This window comes from Annulohypoxylon maeteangense (assembly GCF_022496945.1).
Source record: "Annulohypoxylon maeteangense strain CBS 123835 unplaced genomic scaffold GGS22scaffold_10, whole genome shotgun sequence".
NCBI classification, from domain to species: domain Eukaryota; kingdom Fungi; phylum Ascomycota; class Sordariomycetes; order Xylariales; family Hypoxylaceae; genus Annulohypoxylon; species Annulohypoxylon maeteangense.
The window spans coordinates 1,312,297-1,334,339 of record NW_025953257.1 but is presented as its reverse complement, the minus strand read 5'-3'; the positions used below and the strand labels follow the sequence as shown (position 1 = coordinate 1,334,339).

The 22,043-nt window shown below is 46.2% G+C and overlaps 7 protein-coding genes across 7 annotated transcripts; 3 read left to right on the top strand and 4 right to left on the bottom strand.

The window, feature by feature from the left end:
- Positions 1–699: 699 nt before the first annotated feature.
- GGS22DRAFT_23395 (cell wall assembly and cell proliferation coordinating protein) lies at positions 700–2,840 on the bottom strand. The gene is made up of 3 exons (XM_047966561.1): positions 2,575–2,840; positions 2,461–2,513; positions 700–2,409 (listed from the first exon to the last, which is right to left on the bottom strand). Exons 1-3 carry the CDS (start codon positions 2,577–2,579, stop codon positions 872–874), a joined length of 1,596 nt encoding a protein of 531 aa, XP_047818295.1. The 5' UTR covers positions 2,580–2,840; the 3' UTR covers positions 700–871.
- Positions 2,841–2,894: 54 nt separating this feature from the next.
- On the top strand, positions 2,895–3,462 carry GGS22DRAFT_165648 (uncharacterized protein). Its single transcript, XM_047961727.1, has one exon. It carries the CDS (start codon positions 3,103–3,105, stop codon positions 3,313–3,315), a length of 213 nt encoding a protein of 70 aa, XP_047818294.1. The 5' UTR covers positions 2,895–3,102; the 3' UTR covers positions 3,316–3,462.
- A 2,790-nt stretch (positions 3,463–6,252) lies between these two features.
- Positions 6,253–9,995, bottom strand: GGS22DRAFT_23387 (Sec8 exocyst complex component-specific domain-containing protein). Its single transcript, XM_047966560.1, has 2 exons — positions 7,191–9,995; positions 6,253–7,132 (listed from the first exon to the last, which is right to left on the bottom strand). Exons 1-2 carry the CDS (start codon positions 9,755–9,757, stop codon positions 6,484–6,486), a joined length of 3,216 nt encoding a protein of 1,071 aa, XP_047818293.1. The 5' UTR covers positions 9,758–9,995; the 3' UTR covers positions 6,253–6,483.
- Positions 9,996–10,259: 264 nt separating this feature from the next.
- GGS22DRAFT_165643 (histidine acid phosphatase) lies at positions 10,260–12,537 on the bottom strand. Its single transcript, XM_047961726.1, has 3 exons — positions 11,624–12,537; positions 11,418–11,566; positions 10,260–11,362 (listed from the first exon to the last, which is right to left on the bottom strand). The coding sequence occupies exons 1-3, from the start codon at positions 11,915–11,917 to the stop codon at positions 10,282–10,284; spliced, it is 1,524 nt and encodes a 507-aa protein (XP_047818292.1). The 5' UTR covers positions 11,918–12,537; the 3' UTR covers positions 10,260–10,281.
- A 71-nt stretch (positions 12,538–12,608) lies between these two features.
- Positions 12,609–13,637, top strand: GGS22DRAFT_23372 (alpha/beta-hydrolase). Its single transcript, XM_047966559.1, has one exon. It carries the CDS (start codon positions 12,685–12,687, stop codon positions 13,465–13,467), a length of 783 nt encoding a protein of 260 aa, XP_047818291.1. The 5' UTR covers positions 12,609–12,684; the 3' UTR covers positions 13,468–13,637.
- GGS22DRAFT_23371 (transmembrane amino acid transporter protein-domain-containing protein) lies at positions 13,638–16,538 on the bottom strand. The gene is made up of 3 exons (XM_047966558.1): positions 16,401–16,538; positions 14,041–16,234; positions 13,638–13,984 (listed from the first exon to the last, which is right to left on the bottom strand). Exons 2-3 carry the CDS (start codon positions 16,162–16,164, stop codon positions 13,808–13,810), a joined length of 2,301 nt encoding a protein of 766 aa, XP_047818290.1. The 5' UTR covers positions 16,165–16,234; positions 16,401–16,538; the 3' UTR covers positions 13,638–13,807.
- A 312-nt stretch (positions 16,539–16,850) lies between these two features.
- On the top strand, positions 16,851–21,823 carry GGS22DRAFT_165640 (amino acid permease-domain-containing protein). Its single transcript, XM_047961725.1, has 4 exons — positions 16,851–17,549; positions 17,608–18,590; positions 18,640–19,645; positions 19,708–21,823. The coding sequence occupies exons 1-4, from the start codon at positions 17,372–17,374 to the stop codon at positions 21,294–21,296; spliced, it is 3,756 nt and encodes a 1,251-aa protein (XP_047818289.1). The 5' UTR covers positions 16,851–17,371; the 3' UTR covers positions 21,297–21,823.
- The last annotated feature ends 220 nt before the right edge of the window (positions 21,824–22,043 follow it).

Below are 22,043 nucleotides of genomic sequence, written 5' to 3'. Positions count from 1 at the left end.
GACGTCACGTGACTTACCCCTGAGGTTCATCTACTATGGAATACGTCGCTTTCACATCATCACGAAATAATACCTCCTATGCGGGTAGAAATCATTAAGGCAGATAGTCGAAGATAGAATAGAATGGGTTTAACAGTCTTTTCAACGAAGTTTTATATTAAAATATGCGCAGCTCCCATATAACTCACTGCCTTCATCAACTATTTCTGAAAGGCCAGTCCCTTTAGTGTATCATCATGCTATTGCGTCTCGAACGTCACCGAGAACGATGTGCTTCCACCAACGCCTGTTGAGACTCAACGATGGAGTCACCCTGAACGCCAATGATAACGATCGGCAGTTCGAATCCCCGGTACAATTCTATCTACTACCCCATCGTAAATACTACTACATCCGAAGATGCTATCGCAACAACCAATCTTTCTAATCAACTGTACAAACGCGTCCTAGTCGTTTCGCCACCTCCATTCATGTACGGTGTATGGGAACTGAGAAGACCATATGGCTCTGCAACTGATCGGGATTGAGAAAGTAGGTAGCTCGAGGTGGTAAAAGAGCGAGCGAGTGGTATTGGTACAAAAAATAGCGGCGGGCCACCGACTGAATTACAACCTTTAAGTGCCGTCGTTGAGGATCGTGGCTTAGTTCCGCGAAGGGATGTCCAAATCCATTCAATCGACGAGAACGCCAACCGTGGCAGAATGTGCTTAATCAGAAAGAATCGTGTGGGCCGCAAGAAGCAAAAGACCGTCGCCGAAAGTAACTACGATACCGATTTGCACCGGATCTGACCCTTGAACGCCATCCTTTTTGTTGTCTATTAAGTAGTCGTGGTACAATACGTATCATTGCAGGTCGTCGAACTTTCGTATCAAATCTCGATGGTCTTCATCCCCTCTCCCAACTCTTCCTTGTCGTCTGCATCTGCCACTGTAGGTTTCGGGGGTGATACGTCCTTTCCTTTAGCCTCGATTATGATTGGGGGCTCCTTGACCTCATCGCTAGGCCGGGGGGTCTCCACTTCCACGAGCTTAGGCTGCTTCACACCGTTAGGTTCCAATTTAGTGTCAGAAATCGGAAGCGATGCCTCCTCGGTAACTCGTGCAAGAGGACTCGGCTTTCCGAAACCAGGACGATTAGGACTTCCCAGAGGCGACGGGTTACTAAGTCTTTGCAATGTACGGCCACGAGGCTCCCCGTTCCCGTCCGTAGGGCTGGCGTAAGGAGAACCTCCTGGAGAGGTAGCAGCACCATTCGGAGCCATAGACCTGCGTTTCGCGGCTGCTTTTGCGCCACGTCCATGCTTCTGGTCCATCCTCCATCTCAAGATATCGAAGTAAGATGGCTCAACACGAGTCGTCTTAAACTCGCGCAGCTTGAGCTCGTTCGTATCCTCATCGACAAACCATTTACCGCTGTTCAAATCATCCGCGACTATCGCGAGGAATGCCGCCCAGGATTTCGCAACAACATACTTGGTATCGTAATCTCGGCCGAAAAGAATAATTTGACCCCAAAGACCGGCAGGACCGGGCGCGAGATCAACAGCAAGATTGTTCCCACCCCAATCTCGTACGAGAGGAATCCAGCCAGGGTGTGCGTAAGCGCGTTGAACGGAACCCTGGGGAACGGAATCTTGGCGGGACTGAAGTTCCTGTCTCCACGAATCCTTATGGGAACCGTGGGAGCTAGGCGAGCCGGGAGCAGATTTAGAAGACGAAGCTTGGTTACTACCTCCGAATGCCTTAGAAGGCACAGCAGGTTTCACTATAGTCGTATCAAGCAGATATTGTTGGTTGACCTTCCTCCATTGATCCCATTCTTGTACCATTTCTTCGCAGTCGAGCAACATAGAGCCGAAAATAATACCTGTCGGGATACCGCCACGTTCTTGTCCATCATGAACTGATAAGGAGTCTCTAACGTCCTGGGGGAGTGAACAATCCAGTTGGTGTTCTAGTTCGTTTAGATCGTTGGTGGTGCACCCTTCACATAGTTGGTCAAACAATTCAGGATAGTTTTCCTCTGCCCACTTATCAATCCGCCTCCATGAATGTGTCACTGGGGGCGCCGGCGGACCACCATCCACAAATGACTGCATCGGAATTTCACCCGGGCTACTAACAGTCTCAAATCCGTCATCTTTGGCGCCCTGGCGCTGAGCGTTAAGGGATCTTAATCCGGGAGAGTATGGTCCGTTGGAGCCAGGCGACATGGGAGAGGTTGCTGGGAGCCCAGCACCGGAATAGCCCGTGCCATCCATACCACTAGATAACCGACCGAGTTCATCGACGTATGGAGATGTGATATCGGCTCGGGATTCGGAAGCGGTCGCGACTGATGTGAGCGTGCCCTGTCTATCGAGGGGTACATGGCGGCCTGTTCGGTGAGGAGAATCATACGTCGAGTCTGAAAACCAAAGTTAGTAGTAATCATAAGCAATAGTTGTTTCATACTGACGTCTGTCATTGCTGGTCATAGAATGCCAGAATGAGCGAAATGCTCCCCCAAGCCTACAAACAGAAATTATTAGCAAGCTTGTCAACGGAATTGGTGTACTACACGCCCACTCACGACATCTTGGGAAGTTCCAAATAGGAATTGAATTGTCGGTATGAGCAATTGCCTAAGGCGAAGATTAAAGGAGCGGTGCCCAAACAAGGCGAACCGGTCTAGAAACCTTCCAAGGTAGAGGCGCGGGCAAATCGAAATTTACGTTTGCAATAACCGCGTTGGCGTATGGTAACCGCGAGAGGATGATCGACAACGGGCCAAGAGGCGCCGCCACTAAGAGTGGTTACGTAGGGCTGGTTGGTGATAGAAAAGCACTCTTGACTGATTGCCGTTGTTGCCGTTATTAAGGAGTTCTCACGGAAGCCAGAGAATATGATAAATTGAAAGCAAGTTCCCTTTTTTTCCCTTTATCGCAAAAAGGAGGTAGATGGGACGGGTTGAAATGCTATGTGGAGAACGAGCGGGTACTGGGGCTTTTTTTGTCGAGATGTCAATGTCTTTGTCATCTCATTTCCAAATCTCCCTTGTCCCTAAAAAACGGTCGATATTTGGTAAGTGAACGCAGCGGATATCGATGCGAGACGAACGATGACGCGAAAATCGATGTGGTTTTTCGTTGGAGTCCTGGCTGACGCGCAATATCTTCCTGATCCTGAATCACTTACGGTCTTAGACCCAGGTGGAATTAGCAGAAAAAATGGGGTGCCGATTTCTAGAACGAGTGTAAATTTGGCGTGTCGGACGTGTTTACTACGTGGAAATTTCGATACAACCAGCGAGAGTGGTATCGTCGCACCGTGATTAAGAAAAACGAATGAAATTATTTTGTAGATGATCGGTGGGAAAGGAGATGATTTTGTTTTCCCCCTTCAATGCTTTGCGAAGAACCGGGGATGGAGGTTGGAAGTTGGAAGGGGGCTCGTCCAATGTTGAATTTCAAGGGGATTAATTGGGCTTGTTAGTGGGTGCTGCCACTAAGATACCCTCCCAGGTGCCTGCCTGCTATTGCAGGTGGGTGACGCGCTTGTTCCAAACCGTTTATGCTTGGTACTTAGATACCTTAGGTACATGCTATTCGTAGCTAGGTATTTAAAGGGGGCACATATCGCTTACTGTGCTACAGGCGGAAATTGCAGTGTGAAGCACAGTATGGATAAGTGCCGAGTAATTCCAGATCTAACCGTATCTGGACTAAATCCACAATCCTGAATTTTACTTATGTACCTACACATGTGCTACGGCAGTCTGTACAAATTAGGTAGTATTAAATTAACTCCCCATTGAGCCTACTGGACTAGCAGACTTTTAGTACCAGGTACGCGAGCTGGAAAGGCAGGTCGATTGAATTCGCCTCGATCCTACTTCACCCTTACTGCCCTACCGTTTCTTCTTGTGATCATGCCATCATTAGCATCGGGAGATAAAAATAACAAGAACACTGAAGGTACCCTAATAATAAACATGAGGCTCAATGGTTATGGAAACTTTCGAATACTACCTAACTAATAGAGGTAGCTATTATCCTTTAAATATCTACATACAACTACAGATGCATATGTAATTCCCAGGTTGTGAGTTATGTAAAAGTGTTTATGTACATACTAGGCTGGACCTTCCATACAATTCTAGACTACGGAGGGTCTCATCTCGACTAAATCTGCGTTAAGTTTCACCAGTGGAATGGAATCAAACCCTCGGGAATATACTACCTGGACAGCTGGATAATGAAGCATTAAAAGCAGTTAAGGGTACCTAGGCGACGAGTTACCTTAATAATTCAATGGGCAACTTTAACCAGTACAAACTAGGTACAGCGCACTTTCCGTACCTATCCCCAGCATGTGGATGTGGATGTGTAAGCTCCAAATCTCAATCTCAACATTATCTCCGTAATTCATTTTTCTATATCATCTCACCCTTTAATATTCTGTAGTTTATGTTTCTTCGAAGCCCCAAACAGAAATGGATTCGACTGCTTGTTGCCATAGTACATCGGTGGCAACGTTGCTCCTATTCCTCTTCAACTCCTCCTGTTTCTGATTGGAGGATATCTTATTTTTGTTTCTTCCCCTTCTCGCCTGCCGCTTTAACCAATCAACTAATACTCGGCTCGCAACGCCACATGGGACATACGCCCAGGGGTAAAGTCGTCTGTTGGGTCACAGCCGATGCCTCGTGATCTAACAATGAGAACACTCATGCATTCATCGTTGTAAAACTGTTACAATGTTACATACAATATTACAATGCGGTCCTATCATTGCAGAAACGCCACCCAGTTAGCTAGCGTCTGAGCCGCGCAAGCGAGAGAGAAACCAATTCGCATGTCGCCCGTTAGATGCATCGAATACACCAAATACGTAGTGTCCCAGAATAAGCGCCAGATAACCGCTACATTCCCTCGGTCCTCCTAAGCTCCTAGATAGAAGCCAAACCCATCCGATCTAATGTCCTAGCCAACATTAGACGATGTTCCGTCCGATTCCAGGCACAGCAGACTTTTCCAGAAGGATCCAAAAATCGGCAAAAAGAACAGCAGAGTTGCGATATAACATTACTTGGCGTGAAGGTTATCGAAATTTTTCGATACCCGTCAACGATGAACTAGGTACGCACGCACCGCCACATCGGGAGGGGACTGCCAAGGTTCCAAGTTTGATCCGTCTACCGATGTCGATCCTCAGCCAGCCGCAGCCAATTCGACTATTCAGAATATCCAGGTAGGGATAGGGCTCGGAAAAGATGCACATTTCGGCGTTGGCGGTAGCCGCACAGGGCGATACGCTAATCGTACGTCCGAGTAGGTATGTACATTCAGATTATCGTCGATGTCATGGACCATGGTTGCAAAGGCAAACTTTGCCTTCCGCGTATCCTGAACCTATCGCATAAAATCAGAGCCAATGAAACTCGGGCATCATGATAGTTTCATCCTGATTGGTAAGCCATCCTATTCGGTAGGTATTCAAAAGTTATTATGTAAAGCTATCCCATACTTTCTATACTTATTACTTGGGAATATATAATACGAGGTAGGAAATTATTCAAGATGCAGGACGGGTTGCTATCTTGAAGCCACCCAACTTAGCACGCCAATGTACAGAATACAGTAGGAGTATTTAGGACGGACGGATTTCGATATCACAAGCCACTTTCGTGTTCGTGGCATTCTCGTACTACCCCAGACTGCCCAGACAGTCTAAGACATCTCATGCTTGCGCGTTGTATTCCACGAAGCACTAAACAAAATTTATCGCTGTCTCTGCATAAGTAGTAGGTATGAAATAGCCTTTCACAAAAAGTCACAAGCAAGGAATCTCACCAACTACATATAATTACCTAACAAGTCACACTTCGTTCTAGTTATAATTAGTTGCGGTCCCATGATTCTCGTCTGGGAGACTAATGTCTTGGGGCCAAAGTTTTGAATTCATGCCATAAGAAACATGCGGAAGTTTTGCTCAAGTGAGTTAAGTGTAAGGGAAGATGGACTAGCAAATGATAGTCAGAATTACGCGTATGTTGGCAGCCGTCAGTATTAATTCACTCAATGAAATAGCATCAAGCCACACCACCTTTTCTCAACTCTTACCTTGCGTGCGACAGTTACCTACTCATTAATAATAAAAGTAATAAGACTCCCTTTTTGTAAGTTATTTCCAAGTACCTAGGTAGTGAGCTTAGAGAGGCTTGTGGTGGACAAGAATAGCAGATAAAAGCTAAACCAACCATATAGCATCTCACATAGCCTATCACTTAGCTATGAAACAACTTCAACGTTTCCAATACTACTAAGTACTCATTTTGTATTTGTCATTTCTACCATTTCCTCTTCCGATATCATTTGTGCCTAGTCCTATTTATCACATAACCCTCATTGACGTCCTACTCATGCCGCACAGGGGGATCATGAGCACATACTTCGCCCTCCTTCGGATGTAACGGAAAGTGAATATACAAACACCCTCTTTAGCTCTGCCACATATGCTCGCTCAACGCAAGCACCTTCTCGCCCATCTTCCTCTTCCCCGCAGACGCGATGCCCCTCTCAGGATCAGCTAGCTGCTCGCTGTAGTATAATTCTACGAGGGCCTTGAGTTGATCATATGTGAACTTCTCCTCTTCAGGAATAATATCGCGCTCATTGTCTTTCTTGGCCTTGTTGACGATCGCGTCCGGGCCCTCTTGGAACAGACTGAAGTAGTTGGCCGCCCGTGCGAGGTCCACTCCCTCCTCAATATTTTTGAGGTTTTGCTGTAATACTAAGATGTTCAGCTGCATGCGCTCGCACCCGCGCATATTCATGGGTTGTGTTGTGAGTGCGTTGGTCACTAGGTAAGTGTTGATGAGGAGACCTAAACCAGTCCGTATGAACGCCGTTTCTTTGTCACGAAGGAAGCGTACAATCGTCTCGTCGTACGCAACGAGCTCAGAATTCAGTGATAATATCTGTGGGTCCGGTTCTTTAATTTCCTGATCACCTAGGACATACGGAGCTGTTTTAGGAGAGAGCGCTACACTGAGAGATTGCACAATGCGGCATCTGATTTCCATATGTAACGTGAGAAGCACTGTACCAGCAAACTCCTCGTAGGATGATACTATATTGTCAAATGATCTGCAAATTCTATGTTAGGTAATCATGGACGACTAAAGAGAAGGTTAGGGGGGCTTACTGGACGGTTTCCTGTGTCATAGGAAGGTACACAGGGCCGTGCTGTTCTCCGCTCGCCTTGTTAGGGTCGTTCAACAAAGTCCAGCGGCGGTTTTGGTTCCTCGGCAAGGTAGGTTGAGAAGAATCCGTATCGAATCGCGTGATATGTCGTAGACTAAGGATCCGGACAGAGAGCCATTTCATGCTCGTGTAGAGGAGACATAAGGATGAGATGACGTCGCGGTCTTGTATGACATCGTTAGGTTCAAGATCCCGTCCATTGGCCTGCACAATGAGTAACCCAACTTCCTTTTCTATTAATTCGCGATCGAGGTTATCCGAAGTCCAAAGCTTCTTAATTGTTTCTTGGATATCGCCATCCCCGATGGCTAGTTCTGCGGAATATCGCAACGACAATGGCCCTACGCCAGCCTCCTGTGCTTTGGAAACGAGCGATTTGAACCACGTAAGGCACCTTTCATAATATCTCACCATCTGGGAAATTATTAGAGAGCTAAGTGCCTGGTCATGCGGAATTGTTCCAAGCATTCGGCAAAATGCGGTGATAACGGCGAAGAAAGCAGTTGCGCCTTTGAAGACGGGGCGACGAGCTACCAGGTCCCATGCGGGATCTTGTTGGAACGAGTCTGCTTCTCCAAACACTGAATCGCTGAGTTTGCTAAGAGTTTCATCCAGCTGTGGTTGGAAAACATTAACCAAAAAGTTATCGAGGAAAGATGTTAAAGTGCTCGCAGCTAAATCTGAACCTGGAGGTACGATCGCTTTCAAACGTCCTAGGAATACTAGGGTCGGAGGTAAAAGGAGACTCATATTAAATACGCTTGGCTCTACGAGTGACTTGTATGAGCCAGGCGTGTTCCTATTGTCGAAAGCTCCGGTATATGCACTTCTCCTTGACTCTTTTCCTGCTAATTTCTTATCCGAAGCCTGCGTTTTTCGGGAGGCGGTTGTAAGGCCTGGAACTGCAGCTTTTATAATATCGTCTAAGGCCTCATATTCGGTAGTCATCTCAACGGACTTGGGATCTGCTTCGGAGAATTTGAAGAGATGATCCCTAGATATATCTTTATTGCCATTAAGCATCGCACCTTGCCTTGGCGAGTTGAATTGATAGACATCCGCGTCTGTAGTGACATAATTATGCAGGAGGGAGCGTATCTCGTTTTGATAGAGATTCCATAACTCCCTAAAGCTTCCGAGGAGGGAGCTGTTATTGCCACCACCCTCTCGTCGAATAAGTGCCTTGATAGCTTCGTGAAAGACCCGATGACCTTCGGCGATAGCCTCAAATTTACCATACAAGGTCCACAGAAGATCATAGATGACGTCCGCGCGCATTTGCGTCTCCCTATCGCCATATATGTGCAAACCTTGCGCGTTTCCTGTACCACCTCGTAATGAACTAGGGTGTCTTTGATCAACTTCATTGATCGTTTCATTTACAATAGAGAACAGCTCAACCGGGAGCCGTTGTTTCAATGTATCGACGGCGCCTTCTAGCCGACCGAGCTTGTTGAGGGACTCAACGACGAGACTTATGTAATAAAAGGTGTCCGCCTCAGGATTCTTTGCTGGGTCTTCAGTAACCGGCTGGTTAAGATCCATCGTGTCTAGAACTAGGTGGAATGGGGTCAGCACATTAGATTCGCTATAGTTCTCGTTGTACACGCCCTGTTTCTTGGCTAGATTTTGCCATCGCTCCTGGCAATAGGGTGATTTCAGATACAGATGTTCGTGCAATTCTTCGGTTAGGATATCCATCAGCGCGGTCTCTTGGTTCGCAAGATAACCCCTGAGATCATTGAGAGCACCAATATCATCAAGTTCTGGTTTGCGCAACTTCCGTAGGGCATTATGCAGTACTTCGACAGCAGTCAAAAATCGCTTTTCCGATATCCTGGCCTCCAACTGATCTGGTACAGTTCGTAGATCCTCTAGTTCATTCATTGTCTGTAGCACCTCGTCGTACATCTGTGATGATTTATATAGCTTCTTGAGTTCGGGATCTGTTACACAAAGGCTCGTTCTCGATGCGGCTAAAGATTCTTTCAGGGCACGGACTCTCTTCTGGGAAGATTGTATGCTTCCCTGAATCTTGTGAAAAGTACCTATCGAACTATTGAAACCCTGATGATGTTCATGTACGATGTTTTTCAGAGAATCTTGCAAGTATTTATGTGCCTTCTTAAAGTCTTTGTATTCATGGGCTCGGCCGACAGAGCTATTATCCAGTAGCTGAAGTGCTAGTGAGACGGGTATGCAGTCGTCCTGGACCATGGCAGGCCATTCGGACTTGATAAGTTCAAGGACCTGGGATATCTGTCGCTCTGCATTCGTTTCGTTTGCTCGTTCATTTAGATTCGCTCGTTGAAGTCTGGAAGCTGGAGAGCCATAGCCGCCGCCCCGAGGGACTTCGATGGGTGGCCTTCGGGGATTCATCTGCTGGGGAGGAGTGCCATAGCGATCGCTAGTGTAACCGTCACCGTAAGGGTCATATTCCTCATCTTGCCTCCCAGCGGAGCCGTTGCCATTGCGATTGCGGTATGACCCGCCGTATCGATTGGCCATTGTCGCAGAGATGCATTCGGTAGGTTAGCAGAGGCTATGAGTTCGAGCTCTGCTGCAAACCAGCTATCTCCTGAGATTAGTACATAGGTATGCAGTTGCACCTATAGAAAATGCAACTATTCGCTATCAACTGTCAATTATATTCGATTGAGCCGGCCTCGTCTCGCACTAGGTGTTTGAATATCGTCGTGGGATTGGATGTTGAGATTGAGTGTAAATGTTGAATGCTCTATGTTTGATGTTCCCGATCGTGGTCATAAGGGTTGGCTATGTAATTGTTTTAAGGTTCGCACTGTATCGACCCCTGTTGTCAGGGATTAGCCAAGCCCATGACGGCATTTTCGTTAAGTACCTAAGTACCTTAACGCCTCTATCATCAGGCACCTGCTCAAACATGCGAATTCTCGCAACTCCAATATCAGAAAATAATTATTACAATACATGTCTAGATATAACAAAGATGTCATTATCAATTACATTATATATTATATAAAGTATCTATGTAATTCTATGAATTATATACATCAATAAACCGCGATCTGTTGAAGCCAAGGCTTGGTTAAATCCGTATAGAAACTGGCACCCTTCACTGTTGTCGGCGTGTCCTTAGTGACCGTGACGTTGCAGTTCTTGATCCAGTCTCCCTCTGCAGCATACTTCTTAGACACATAGCTAGCGTAATCACTTAGTTTGCAAGAGGAACCAGGGCCGCTCTTGCAGGATGGGACGGGATAGACTGCGTCGTTTAACCGAATGCGGACGTACGTTTCATTAGTTGATGTATATCCAGTAGTTGCCGATTTCGAAGAGTGTGCTGCCGTACAATTGCTCTTTGGTTTAGTGTTTCCCGTCACGGCACAATTTAATCGTTCGAAAGCGATGGTTCCTCTCATAGAGACATATCGAGATCCTACCCAGAGCCTATTATCGTCCTTCGTGGTAGAAGATAGCGGAGCCTGTGCATCAAAAACACCACTTGCAGTGACCAGTTCAGTTAATTGGCCATCGTTCAAGAACGACATGAGAAGTTTAGGGATCGCAAATGTCGACCCATCAGCCTTGGTACCGTTGGTTGGGCCATTCTGCAGAAGGCCAACAAGTGCGTTCAGGAAAGGTGTCATCATCTTCTTGGGAAGGTCCGTGCCTGGTCCAACTCCGTAGTAATAACGGAGATCATTGGAATATTCATACTGCTTAAACTCTTCGTCGGTGAATACACCGCACCACGGTGAAAGTCGGCCAGTGATGTGGCTCTCGAAGCCACACAAGTAGGGGATCTGAGTCACATCGTTGGCAGTCAGGGTTAGATTCCCTTGGATCAACTTTTGCAGACGGGCTTGAACAGGTGGAACCCAAATGTTATCCCAAGCTGTCTTGTTGTTTCCACCCTCCGTGTCACTGAAGTTCGGGCACATATCCGATGGGGCGAGTGAGTCCCCAACGCCAGCCGCAAAGCCTTTCGATGTAACGGAGATGATACTTCCGTTCTGAGAAGCGGAGGGACCTAAGAAACCCCGAACAAACATAGATGCCGTTTGGAGGACCCTAGTGTAATTATTAGACCACACTAAGAATTGGTCACCGTCGCGGTAAAGGTCCGGATATCTATAGAAATTAACCTTGGTGTCCTAACGGTCGGTCGACATAGAATTAGAAGTACCTTGTCCGGAGCGTGTAGCCATAATCATAGGCCTCTTTCGCCCCAGTAGGATTTTCCATGGCAATTTGAATCTTTGGGTTCGTAAGAGCGGGCTGCCAGCTTGATAGGAACGAGAGACTCCCATGTGCAGTGTAGCTGGAGTTTTGGAACTATATTTGAGCTTTAGCTAACATCAAGATAATATATTAAATGTTTTGGAAACCAACCCTTTCATACATAGATACCCACCCATTATAAGCACCTTGGTCTGGGTATCTTGAACCGTGCCTTGAGACATAGGCAGCCTTATCGACATAACAGTTATCAGGAACTTCAGATGAGATCCCGAAGACGTTTGGACCAGCAAACCATGGCCCGTTTGCGCCTACCCATTGTAAAGGATTAGTCGCGGTCTCACTAGAAGGAAAATTGATATCCTGAATCGGCGCAAGATATTGGGGCACGGCAGCTCGGACTCCTCCGCCCACCAAAGAGATAACGAGTGGCTGTGAGACACGCATGATGCCGGTTTCCTAAACGGAAAGATGGGATAGATCTTGTCAACGAACGACGCGGATGTCACCGGAAGAGCAAGTCATCTACAAAATGAAAAGCGAGGTTGACAACCATAGGTATATAAACCATGCTTTCAATACACCTACATACTCGTAAAACTGGTTCAACCCTGTTCTTCCAAATCTAGACATTTCGAAGCTGATCAATGAGCAGCCGCACATTGTAATTAGTGCTCTTGGAAGGCAAGATGTTGGTATCGGTCTAATAAGCACGTGTTGAACAGTCGCTTTCTGGTTTGTGCAGGTTGTAAGGTGGTGACGAAGCTAACCGGAGATTGAACTACCAATTCGGGTTCGTTGCTCCATTGAGTGGTTATGCACGTCTTCTAGAATCGGCGTTCTCCAGAATATCGAATAACTTTGAATTCGAAGAATCCATACTACACTCTAAACTGTTTAGATTGTAAGGCCGGCAGGCTGGATAGTGCTAGGCTTTCTCAAATTGAACTCCACGTGGTTGATGATATGGTGAATTGAAAGGATAACGAATGGAAATCATCAAAATTGAACTTGGAGGGACCTGGGGAGTTTAAGATCTGGTATCCCTGTACCTGACGCTAACCCTGTTATAGAATAGCGGGGATACAGAACTTCGATCTTCAGCTTGAGATCCGGTGGGGAAAGATCCTCCCCGGCTCCGAGATACATAATAGCATGTCCCTGTGCCTTCCGGACCGAACATTGATCCATCACAGGCATCTTCAAATAGCAATATGCCGACCAGAATCCCCAAGCCCGAGGATTTCAATCACTTATCGCCCTCGCTACATATTTCACTAATCTTCCCCGAAATCCCAGAGACGACAACGGCTATCCTTATCCTCTTTCACGGCCTCGGTGATTCGGAAGCATCATTCGCTTCATTTGCGAAGAGCATCAATTTACCAGGTGTTCTCGCTATTTCTGTCCGTGGTGTCTCTCCGATACCACCTGCCTTACTTGGCTCTGAAGCAAGCGGCCCGCCTAGAAATTTCCACTGGGGAGATGATTTGACTTTATCCCCGTCAACGGGAGACCTAGACACGGATCCGGGTTTCTCAAAGGCCGAGGGTCTAGTACTCGGGAAACTTATCCGCGAGACTTTGATTGAAAAATGCGGCTGGGATACGGACGACATCGTACTATTTGGCTTCGGGCAAGGTGGTTCTTTAGCACTCGGTTTATCATCGAAAATTCGTCAGGGTGAAAGAGTTGTAGATGTTACCGAGGGAAATGGAGCCGCTTCTACAACTTTTAAGGGCGTAGTGACAATCGGTGGTCCTTTGCCTACAAGCATGATACCCACGATAAGTGCGAGAGGGAAGTCTCGAACACCGATCTTAGCATGCCATGGTAGATCAAGCGAAAATCTTGATGAAGATGCGATGGATCTCCTAAGGAAAGAATTTGCCTTCATACGAGAAGTCAAGTGGAACAAGAGTAACGACGATATGCCCAGAAACAAGGACGAGATGGTACCGATCATGCGATTCTTTGCCGAAAAAATACGCGGGTAGTAAGATACGACTCGAAACTATTAGTAGAAGTAGGCTCTTAATTATATACATGGGGTCATTGTGATTCTTAGGGTCGTTGAGTACTATCATTATAAGCTTAGCAATGAACCCCTGACATGCTAGAGATCTACAGCCTAAAAAGCATCTGTAACTAAAATAACATGAAAATAACCGATTCCAATGCTAAAAAGCCATGCATTTAAACTCTATTCCGCGTGGTCAATCTCCATCTCCGGTTTGGATAGGGAAATATCTAAATCTGTAGCTTCTTCTGATGCTGCTGATGTGGGTAATATACAATTTTGAGAGGTAGTGTCGATGTTAATGTTGCATTATAGCTTTAGAACTTGCTGTGATCGCAGTATTTCGGTAGGCTCGGGCCAGATGGGCCACTGGCCCAACTGATCACCGTCAAGCTGGTGGTGTATGCCATGGCGATAAATCCGAATATGCAGAGAGCAATATCGGTAACTTTTCGAGCTCGGCTCCTAGCTACACCCTTGTAATGGAGTAATGGCTATGACGAGTTAGTAATGGCTCGAGTTAAGCTTCGTAAACTTATGGATAACTTACCGGATAGATGTACACGAGGGGAATGCAAGCAAAGTTCCCAACAAGGGCAACGAACTTGTCCAAATCATCTGCACCTCCCCAGGCAATGAAAGCACAGAGGAAGACGACGAAGAAACGGAACATATTCTTCTGCCACTTGATGTAGGGGTTGTACTTGCCGCTTCTCGTGAACAGGGCGTTCTCGGTGATACGGATAGCAGGGAAAATCTGCAAGGGCGTTGAAAGAAGGATAGCGAGTGAGTACAGGAATTGGACGCCGTTGACAAGTTTGTTATCCTGGGGTAGGTTCAGAAGAACGACGGTCTCCGTCTTTGAACCGTATGCGGCATAAGAGACCGCACCCATAGTGATGAAGAGAACCGAGATGATGATCATGACGTAAAACATGACCTTGGGGAATTTGGAAGGCGATTTCATCGATTCTTGAATGGGGATGATAAGGCCAATACCTTCGAAGGTGAAAATGGCTGTGCCAATGAAGAGCGTCCAATCCTTTTGGTTGAATTGGATGATATCAGCGAGACCATTAGTGCTCAAGGTGAGAACATCATAATAGAAAAGGTATGCTAGGCCAATGACAATGAAAGCATCTGCTATCAAAGCTGTGAAGCCAAGCTTTCCGATGTCCCGGAATAGAGAGAATGGCAAGAAGATGATCATCTGCATCAAGATCAAGTATGTGACATGGATATTTGTGTTGCAGTCGGAAACAGCAAGAATGAACGCTTGAAGATTTTCCGCCGTGAATACGATGTAGGCTGCAACGAATCCGATCTGGCTGACGACGATTGAAAATAAAATCAATTTTCTCATCCAATCGCCGTACAAGATACCGCCGATATCACCAAAGGATCCTTCAACTTTCAATCTTGTGGTGACAAGCAGCACGAAGCAGTAGTAACTTAGTGCTGCAACGAAGAGTAGAACCAAGTTACTGAAAATCATACCGCCATTGAAGTAGGCTCGGGGTAAGAACAATACACCCGTGCCAACGAATGACTTCAAGAGAAGCAGAGCCGCGTTGAAAGGGGTATTGTTGCCACTACCACCTCTAATCTTTCTTCTTCTCTTACGTTTGGATGGTGTCAGCAGAGCGCTATCTTCCATTGGCTCTCTTTCCTCCTCACTATCATAGTAATCCTCACTTTCTCCAGAAGAGAAATACTCGCCGGGTCTCAAGACTTCGTCATCTTCTTCAAGCTCTTCGCCCGCAAAGTGGCCATAGATAGATAAGAACTCAAGGAAACTGTTGGTGAATAATTGAGGATCTTGTCTACCTCTTGAAGTGCCTTCACCAGCTTCCAATCCTTGTGGGTCCAAAGACGGGCTTTGGCCAGCTCGTCTAAGGTAATTCCGCCTAAACCCACCAGGGATCTTGATGGAGTTGATATCGAGGACGTCGCTTTCGGGTTCGTCCCTGGCATGACTGAAACTCTTGCTACGCTGATGACGGTTTCGGTCTTCAGCATCTTCGGTCCATCGATAGATTTGGCGCGTTATGTCACCTCCTTGTAACCTCAGACTCGAGAATTCATCATCGACGTGCCCAGGATCAGCAATCTCGCTAACTTGTTTCCCTTTTGAATTATCGCCATAGTTGGACCCTGAGTCTCCAGTATCGGTAGGGTGAACTAAGTGCCTCCGGATGATTTCAGGGTCCTCGTAAGCGCCGGTGCCACCGCTTTGTAAGTGTCTTGATCGCGCCTCGAAGGAACCATAGTTCGTTGGCGTTATAGACTGTTGCGGCCCCGAGGCTGTTCCAACCGGTGAAGACGATCGTATCGGTGGCGTACCAAATCTTGGAGGTGATGCTCCTACAGAATTCGAAAGAGCTGCGGCGAGGGCAGACACGCCGGGACCGGAAGAAACCTGACCAGCACCGGCAAGAGGTCCTAAATTTTGAGCATCTTCGTCATCCCTACTCGTAGCTTGAGGCCTTTGTACAGGTGGAGTTCCGAATATTTGAGAGGGTACAGGGGAAGCGAGGCGAGCAGTGACATCAGCGCGCGGCACTGAAGTTCCGTATACTCTACTCCTCAGCGAACCCGGAGAGGTGGATAGTGGTACAGCTAAAGGCCCTCCAGGCTGCGGTGTCGTGCTTCTTTCCTGATCGGAATTGGTCATTATGGTAATGAGATTAGATATGTTTAGCACGAAGTGGTCATCGAGATATCGGACGCGTCGGAGTCAGACTCTATAATTATTGATAGTAAGCACATGAACACGCTGTGAGGAAATCGAAGTTATTTGGAGCTACACAGTTGTAAACGAAAAGTCAATTGCGAAGCGCCTGGATGATGAGTGTATTGGAATTGATACAGTCTATAAAACGAAACTAACAAGAGATGTTCTAGACTTACCAAGAGATGCGAGGAGGTATATTGACGAGAATACTGTTGACATAAAAGAGAACGTTGGAAAGTGTTAGTCTTTAGGAAGCCTTTAGGCTAACTATTGGTAGGCTTGAAGTGCACTGCACACAATTGAGTCAGGCGCTCGTGATGCTCTTGGCTGCTCTTATCAGTCAGACCCTGAAGAATTAACCCAAGTCGGTCAGCTGCAGCTTCCAGTCCCTTCACGGGACGGACCAGTGCCTCTTGATTTCTCAGCCAATTAGAGATTCTCCAATTATCGCAGGGGGGTTCTGACGGAGCTAAACACTGGAACATCTCGGTCCGTTACACAGTAGAGATCCACAGTATAAACTCACATATAAACACGTTATTTTTATATAACCGAATTACTTACCTAATACGGACTCAAATATCCGACTCTGCCGACTTTGTCAAAAAGGAAAACTAAAGCCTTTACATGAACAAAACCAATATCCTTTCCACATTATGTCTCAATCTCTTTTCAGCTTCTAGGAGAGTCTCCCTTACACTCTGTTGAATATTTCCTATTTCCTTCATGCGAAATAACCGTTGGTAAAAGTTACCTAAGTTCTCTCTCCACAAGCAAACGCATGTCTCGTTTTGGATCAGCTGCCCGACGTCATTGGACGAACCTCGAATCAAGATTCAAATGGGCTGTGGGGAATCAAACAGGGCTAAAACAAGTGCAGTTAGCCCTATGATGCTCCCTGTTGGAAGATCCTATCTCATTCTCGGCATCAACCTCAAGCGGGGTGCATCGATGATTACATAGTGTCTTGCCAGGACAAAGCACTTGGCCACGCCAGTATCATCCATGATGTCTCATAAATATTTCCATTGAGAAGCGCGGTTTTCCTATACTAGGATAGAGACGACGTCGCTGCGATCCGCTGTACTATCTCGAGATTTCAGAAGTTTAGGCATCATCGAAAGGCTCTAAAGAGCTATAAGTCAAGATGCCTCCAGAATCTCGAGGAGATAAGATGGACGGCGGTCCAGCACCGCCGAGCAAGAAAGTCAAGCTTAGCCTCGTTGCTGGCGTCTTCGTTCCCGTTGTTTTAAATATAATTAGTATTCTCATGTTCCTTCGTTTCGGATCAATAATGGGTCGAATTGGTTTGCTTGGGATGCTTGGTATGTTCTACATGCATTATGTAACGTTTCGATGTCTTACATGTGAACAATCACACAGGTTTACTAGTTGTAGCCTATATTGTCGACTTCATTACCACACTCTCCCTCTCCGCCATCGCTTCCAATGGGGAAGTGAAGGGAGGCGGCGCTTATTATCTAATCTCACGGTCTCTCGGCCCTGAGTTTGGAGGTTCTATTGGAATTCTATTCTACCTTGCTCAGGTCGTTAACACATCACTCAACATCGTTGGTCTCATAGACTGCTTGAAACTAAACCTAGGGAGTCTTGTACCCCATGGTTACTGGGAGAGTTATGCTATGCAAACTGCAGCTCTTGTCGTCTGTACAGGTCTCAGCCTCGCTGGTCGTGCTCTCTTTGTACAGGCGAGTGGTGTTCTTCTTGTCATATTAATAGTAGCTATTATAAGTATCCCAATATCGACCATCGCGAGAAGCCCATTCAAAGATGACACGCTCGGAATCGAATTTACTGGATTCAGCCTCGACACAATGCGCTCCAACCTGTATCCACACGCGGCTGGTCCAACGTACCGAGGTCTCGAAACATTCAGACAATTGTTTGGTATACTCTTCAGTGCTACGTCAGGTATCTTTGCCGGAGCTTCGATGTCGGGTGACCTTCGCAATCCAAGTAAAGCTATTCCGAAAGGAACGTTATGGGCAATGGCAGCAACCTTCGTCCTTTACTTGATCGTGATATTATCGATAGCATCTAGCATTACTCATCCGTCTTTTCTCCGCGATACCAATATTATATCCACAACAAGTATTTGGTCACCATTGATCCTAGCGGGAGAGTGTGCCACTACATTCTTCTCAGCTTTGATGGGAATTGTTGGTGGTGCCAAACTTCTTCAAGCTCTTGGGCGAGATAAGCTACTCCCCGGATTATTCGTATTTGGCAAGGGAAATAAGCGAGACGACCCCATCCTAGCGGTACTTGTCACCTACATCATTGCACAAGTTGCTCTGTTCGCAGATTTGAATCAAATTGCAACTTTCATATCTATGGGTTACCAGGTAAGCATGCCGTCTATATATCATGCTCTGCTGCTAATTCTCGGAACAGATGACATTCTTCGTCATGAACCTTGCTTGCTTCTTACTGAAGATAGGATCAGCTCCTAATTTTCGTCCTGCGTTCAAATTCTTCAGTTGGCACACAGCTTTTGTGGGAAGTGTTCTTTCTGCCGCTGCAATGTTCTTCATTGACGGGACATATGCTGCCTCGGCGATATGCGTCCTGATATTTCTCTTCCTTATTATTCATTACACAAGTCCTCCGAAACACTGGGGCGATGTTTCTCAAAATTTAATATATCATCAAGTGCGAAAGTACCTTTTAAGACTCAAACCCGAGCATATTAAGTTTTGGAGGCCCCAGATCATACTACTAATCAACGATCCTCGGCATCACACCAGGCTGATTCAATTTTGCAACTCGTTAAAAAAGGGATCCTTATACATATTAGGCCACGTCATTGTAACAGATGATTTCAACTCGGGGGTACACGAAGCAAAATTACAGCAGTCAGCTTGGACTCGGTATATCTCGGAATTTTCGAGAATAAAAGCTTTTGTCCAACTAACAATGTCGCCGACAATTGAATGGGGGGCACGAAATTTAATTATTTCCGCTGGACTAGGTGGCATGCGACCCAATATCGCCATTTTGGGGTTTTATAATATGGATGAGTTGCGCAAGTCTAGGCCTCTTGCGCAAATACCAGAGGTCCCTAGTACGCCTACAAAAACGAAATTTGAAACTAAGGCTGAAGGGAAGGTTACCAAACGCCGGCGTGGGGATACCTCTGCTCGACTCTTGGATGGATTTCTCCCAACTGACACTATCCGCACGGAGAGCATGATGTCTGTTACAAGCTATTTGACTATATTAGAGGATCTTGCGTTGCGCCATCGTCTAAATGTGGCTGTTGGTAAAGGCTTCCAAGCACTTGAAACACCACGTCGAGATGGGAATAATACGAAAAAATATATCGATCTTTGGCCAATACAGATGTCGGCTGAAATCACTGATGGCGATCAAAAGGTGTGGACGACCAACTTTGATACTTGTAAGCTTCTCTTAAGACTTCACTCACATAGAAAAGAGGTAAAAACTAATATGGGTTTAAAGATACGTTAATCTTACAACTCGGATACATTCTTCAAAGTGTTCCGGCGTGGAAGAAAGCATACCAACTGCGCATCTTGGTATTCGTCGAATATGAAAGCGAAGTTAAACAAGAAGAAGCTAGACTCAAGGCTTTACTAGACAAGTTACGCATAGATGCGACAATTCGAGTATTTTGGCTTGCCTCAGGGCAGCTTCAGAGTTACGAGACTATTGTCAATGGTCGTGGGATTAGCTCCGAGCTCGGAAACATTGTAAATGAGCTGTTGAAGGACGATGAATGGTGGCAAGAATTGCAGAAGTTGAGAACCGAGAGTCATAATATGTCCCGATCACAGGAACTTGCCTCGTTAGGGGATATGCTTAACGCTACTAGACGCAGAGGAAGCTCGGTATCTAAATCCGATGCGCACGGCAGTTTACCAAGAGGACTTGATGTGAGTGAGTTTTTGGACGGATCTAAGAAGCCAACGGTTTCTACGTTTGCAAAGTTAGGTGTCAATTTTGGTATCCACACTCACCAACTTAACTCTTCCACATTTGGCGGCAGAACTGAAAACAACTCTCCCGACTTCAGCGATGATGATGGCGAATCTATAGCATCCGAAGATGTTGATTTTAACGACATTGCTAGCGCGGCAAGTGATGGCGGTGAAGGTTTACATTCAACCCGTCGATCTAACTTTCTAACTTTTCAAGGTCGGAGAAGAAGTCATGGAGACCTCATGTCCTCATTCAAGAACCCAGAAAACTCTCACACCCAGCAATCGGGGTATTCGACGGGAACTAGCTCGTTGGGATATGGTACAATGGTACAGACGGCAGGGTTGGCTACAACACAAACACCCCCTATTCAGACATCACGGAGTTCTACTGGCCTCCTTAGCGCTACGTCAGAGCTAAGTGAGATTTCGCCTATGATACCAAAACCACCACCCAGGCCGGCACTTTCGCGCCATTCATCAGCTACTCGGTTTACTAGTAAACCAACACCTGAAACTACAGTTTTGACTGAGGGGGAAACGGGCTCAAGGATCACGTTCTCTAAAGAAGAAGAGCCATCCCGGGCTAAACGTCCACCACTATCGCGAAACGCTTCTACCGGCCGGTTTTCTAGCCGCCCTGTTCCCGAGACAAGAGTTGAGGATGAAGATGGTACCGGGCCACGCCTTACATTTGCAGAACCGGAACCTAGCTCATCTGAGACGCCACTGAGATCCAGAAGGAACTCTGCTTCTAAAAAGGAGAAGCCCTCGGAAATACAGTTCAACTTACCGGAGCTATTAGCATCGTATCACCCCGGTCGCCAATCCGATGACGAGGCACATTCTACTTATTCAACACAAAGTCTCCCTCTTTCGTTTAATGATTTGCCAAGCCGAGCTCAACATCTCATACTGAATGAGCTTATGCGCCAACATAGCAGTGATACAGCGGTGCTGCTAACGACGCTCCCGATTCCCGAGGAGGGGACTTGTCAAAGCGAAGAGGCCAGTTTAGGTTATCTGACCGACATCGAAGTTCTCTGTCATGAGCTCCCTCCAGTACTACTTGTCCTGAGCAATAATATGACTGTAACGGTTAATTTATGATATATGGCTATCTAGACGAGATTTCCCATTTACGAGAAACAATCATATAGGCGCCGGTGTTGCATTTTTCACTTGGGATGTTGATATTAAATTTGTTACGGCTTGGATACTATAGAACCAGCCTCTTACTCCTATTATACACGACCTTCCTATTGTCACTAAAATTTCGTTAGGCAACAAATGAACCTTGGAAATCAAAGCATATAATAAGTGGACATTATCTATTTTTTCACCATGACTTGAACGAGGTGTTTGATCTATGACTTAGGCGCTATTAAGTGTCACGTCAGGGTTTAATAGGAAGTACTGTGGTTTTCTGATATACGCTTTACAGCTACCTATGTTTGTCTTGTAATATAATCTCATGTTCAATTGGTGACGCATTGGCGGACTGAATATACAGTTAACAGAGTCTTATGGGATATGGGGGATGTATGCTTGAGTTACACATCTGAGTTTTAGATGTGTGATAAATCAATGTTGCTGGCAAGGAGGTTACTAACGTCTCAATAAGCCGCTCACTGACTCATGCATTTATAGACGCAACGTTTCATAACACATCTTCAAGCACATTCTTCAGCTTCTAGTCATAAAATTGGCGAAGATGACCTTTCGGAAGCTCGGAACCGCTAGGTATCGGTGAAGTCCGTCCCAACACCAAGTCAAATTCAGATTGTCCGGATCCGAACCAAGTGAAGGTTGAAGTTGCGGACGGCAATGTGCTAGATATCTAGCTAGGTTTCGGCT

Bases quoted from the DNA above. Each gene is read 5' to 3' on its own strand.
- GGS22DRAFT_165640 (XM_047961725.1), top strand. From the start codon at position 17,372: ATGCCTCCAGAATCTCGAGGAGATAAGATGGACGGCGGTCCAGCACCG. The intron at 18,591-18,639 runs GTAAGCATGCCG...TTCTCGGAACAG, and splicing joins TCATATCTATGGGTTACCAG to ATGACATTCTTCGTCATGAA. The intron at 19,646-19,707 runs GTAAGCTTCTCT...ATGGGTTTAAAG, and splicing joins GACGACCAACTTTGATACTT to ATACGTTAATCTTACAACTC.
- GGS22DRAFT_23395 (XM_047966561.1), bottom strand. The intron at 2,410-2,460 runs GTCAGTATGAAA...TTTGGTTTTCAG, and splicing joins TATGACCAGCAATGACAGAC to ACTCGACGTATGATTCTCCT.
- GGS22DRAFT_23372 (XM_047966559.1), top strand. From the start codon at position 12,685: ATGCCGACCAGAATCCCCAAGCCCGAGGATTTCAATCACTTATCGCCC.
- GGS22DRAFT_23387 (XM_047966560.1), bottom strand. From the start codon at position 9,757: ATGGCCAATCGATACGGCGGGTCATACCGCAATCGCAATGGCAACGGC. The intron at 7,133-7,190 runs GTAAGCCCCCCT...TAGAATTTGCAG, and splicing joins ATGACACAGGAAACCGTCCA to ATCATTTGACAATATAGTAT.
- GGS22DRAFT_23371 (XM_047966558.1), bottom strand. From the start codon at position 16,164: ATGACCAATTCCGATCAGGAAAGAAGCACGACACCGCAGCCTGGAGGG. The intron at 13,985-14,040 runs GTAAGTTATCCA...AACTCGTCATAG, and splicing joins CCCTCGTGTACATCTATCCG to CCATTACTCCATTACAAGGG.
- GGS22DRAFT_165643 (XM_047961726.1), bottom strand. From the start codon at position 11,917: ATGCGTGTCTCACAGCCACTCGTTATCTCTTTGGTGGGCGGAGGAGTC. The intron at 11,567-11,623 runs GTTGGTTTCCAA...GCTCAAATATAG, and splicing joins GGGTATCTATGTATGAAAGG to TTCCAAAACTCCAGCTACAC. The intron at 11,363-11,417 runs GTACTTCTAATT...TAATTTCTATAG, and splicing joins GGCTACACGCTCCGGACAAG to ATATCCGGACCTTTACCGCG.
- GGS22DRAFT_165648 (XM_047961727.1), top strand. From the start codon at position 3,103: ATGACGCGAAAATCGATGTGGTTTTTCGTTGGAGTCCTGGCTGACGCG.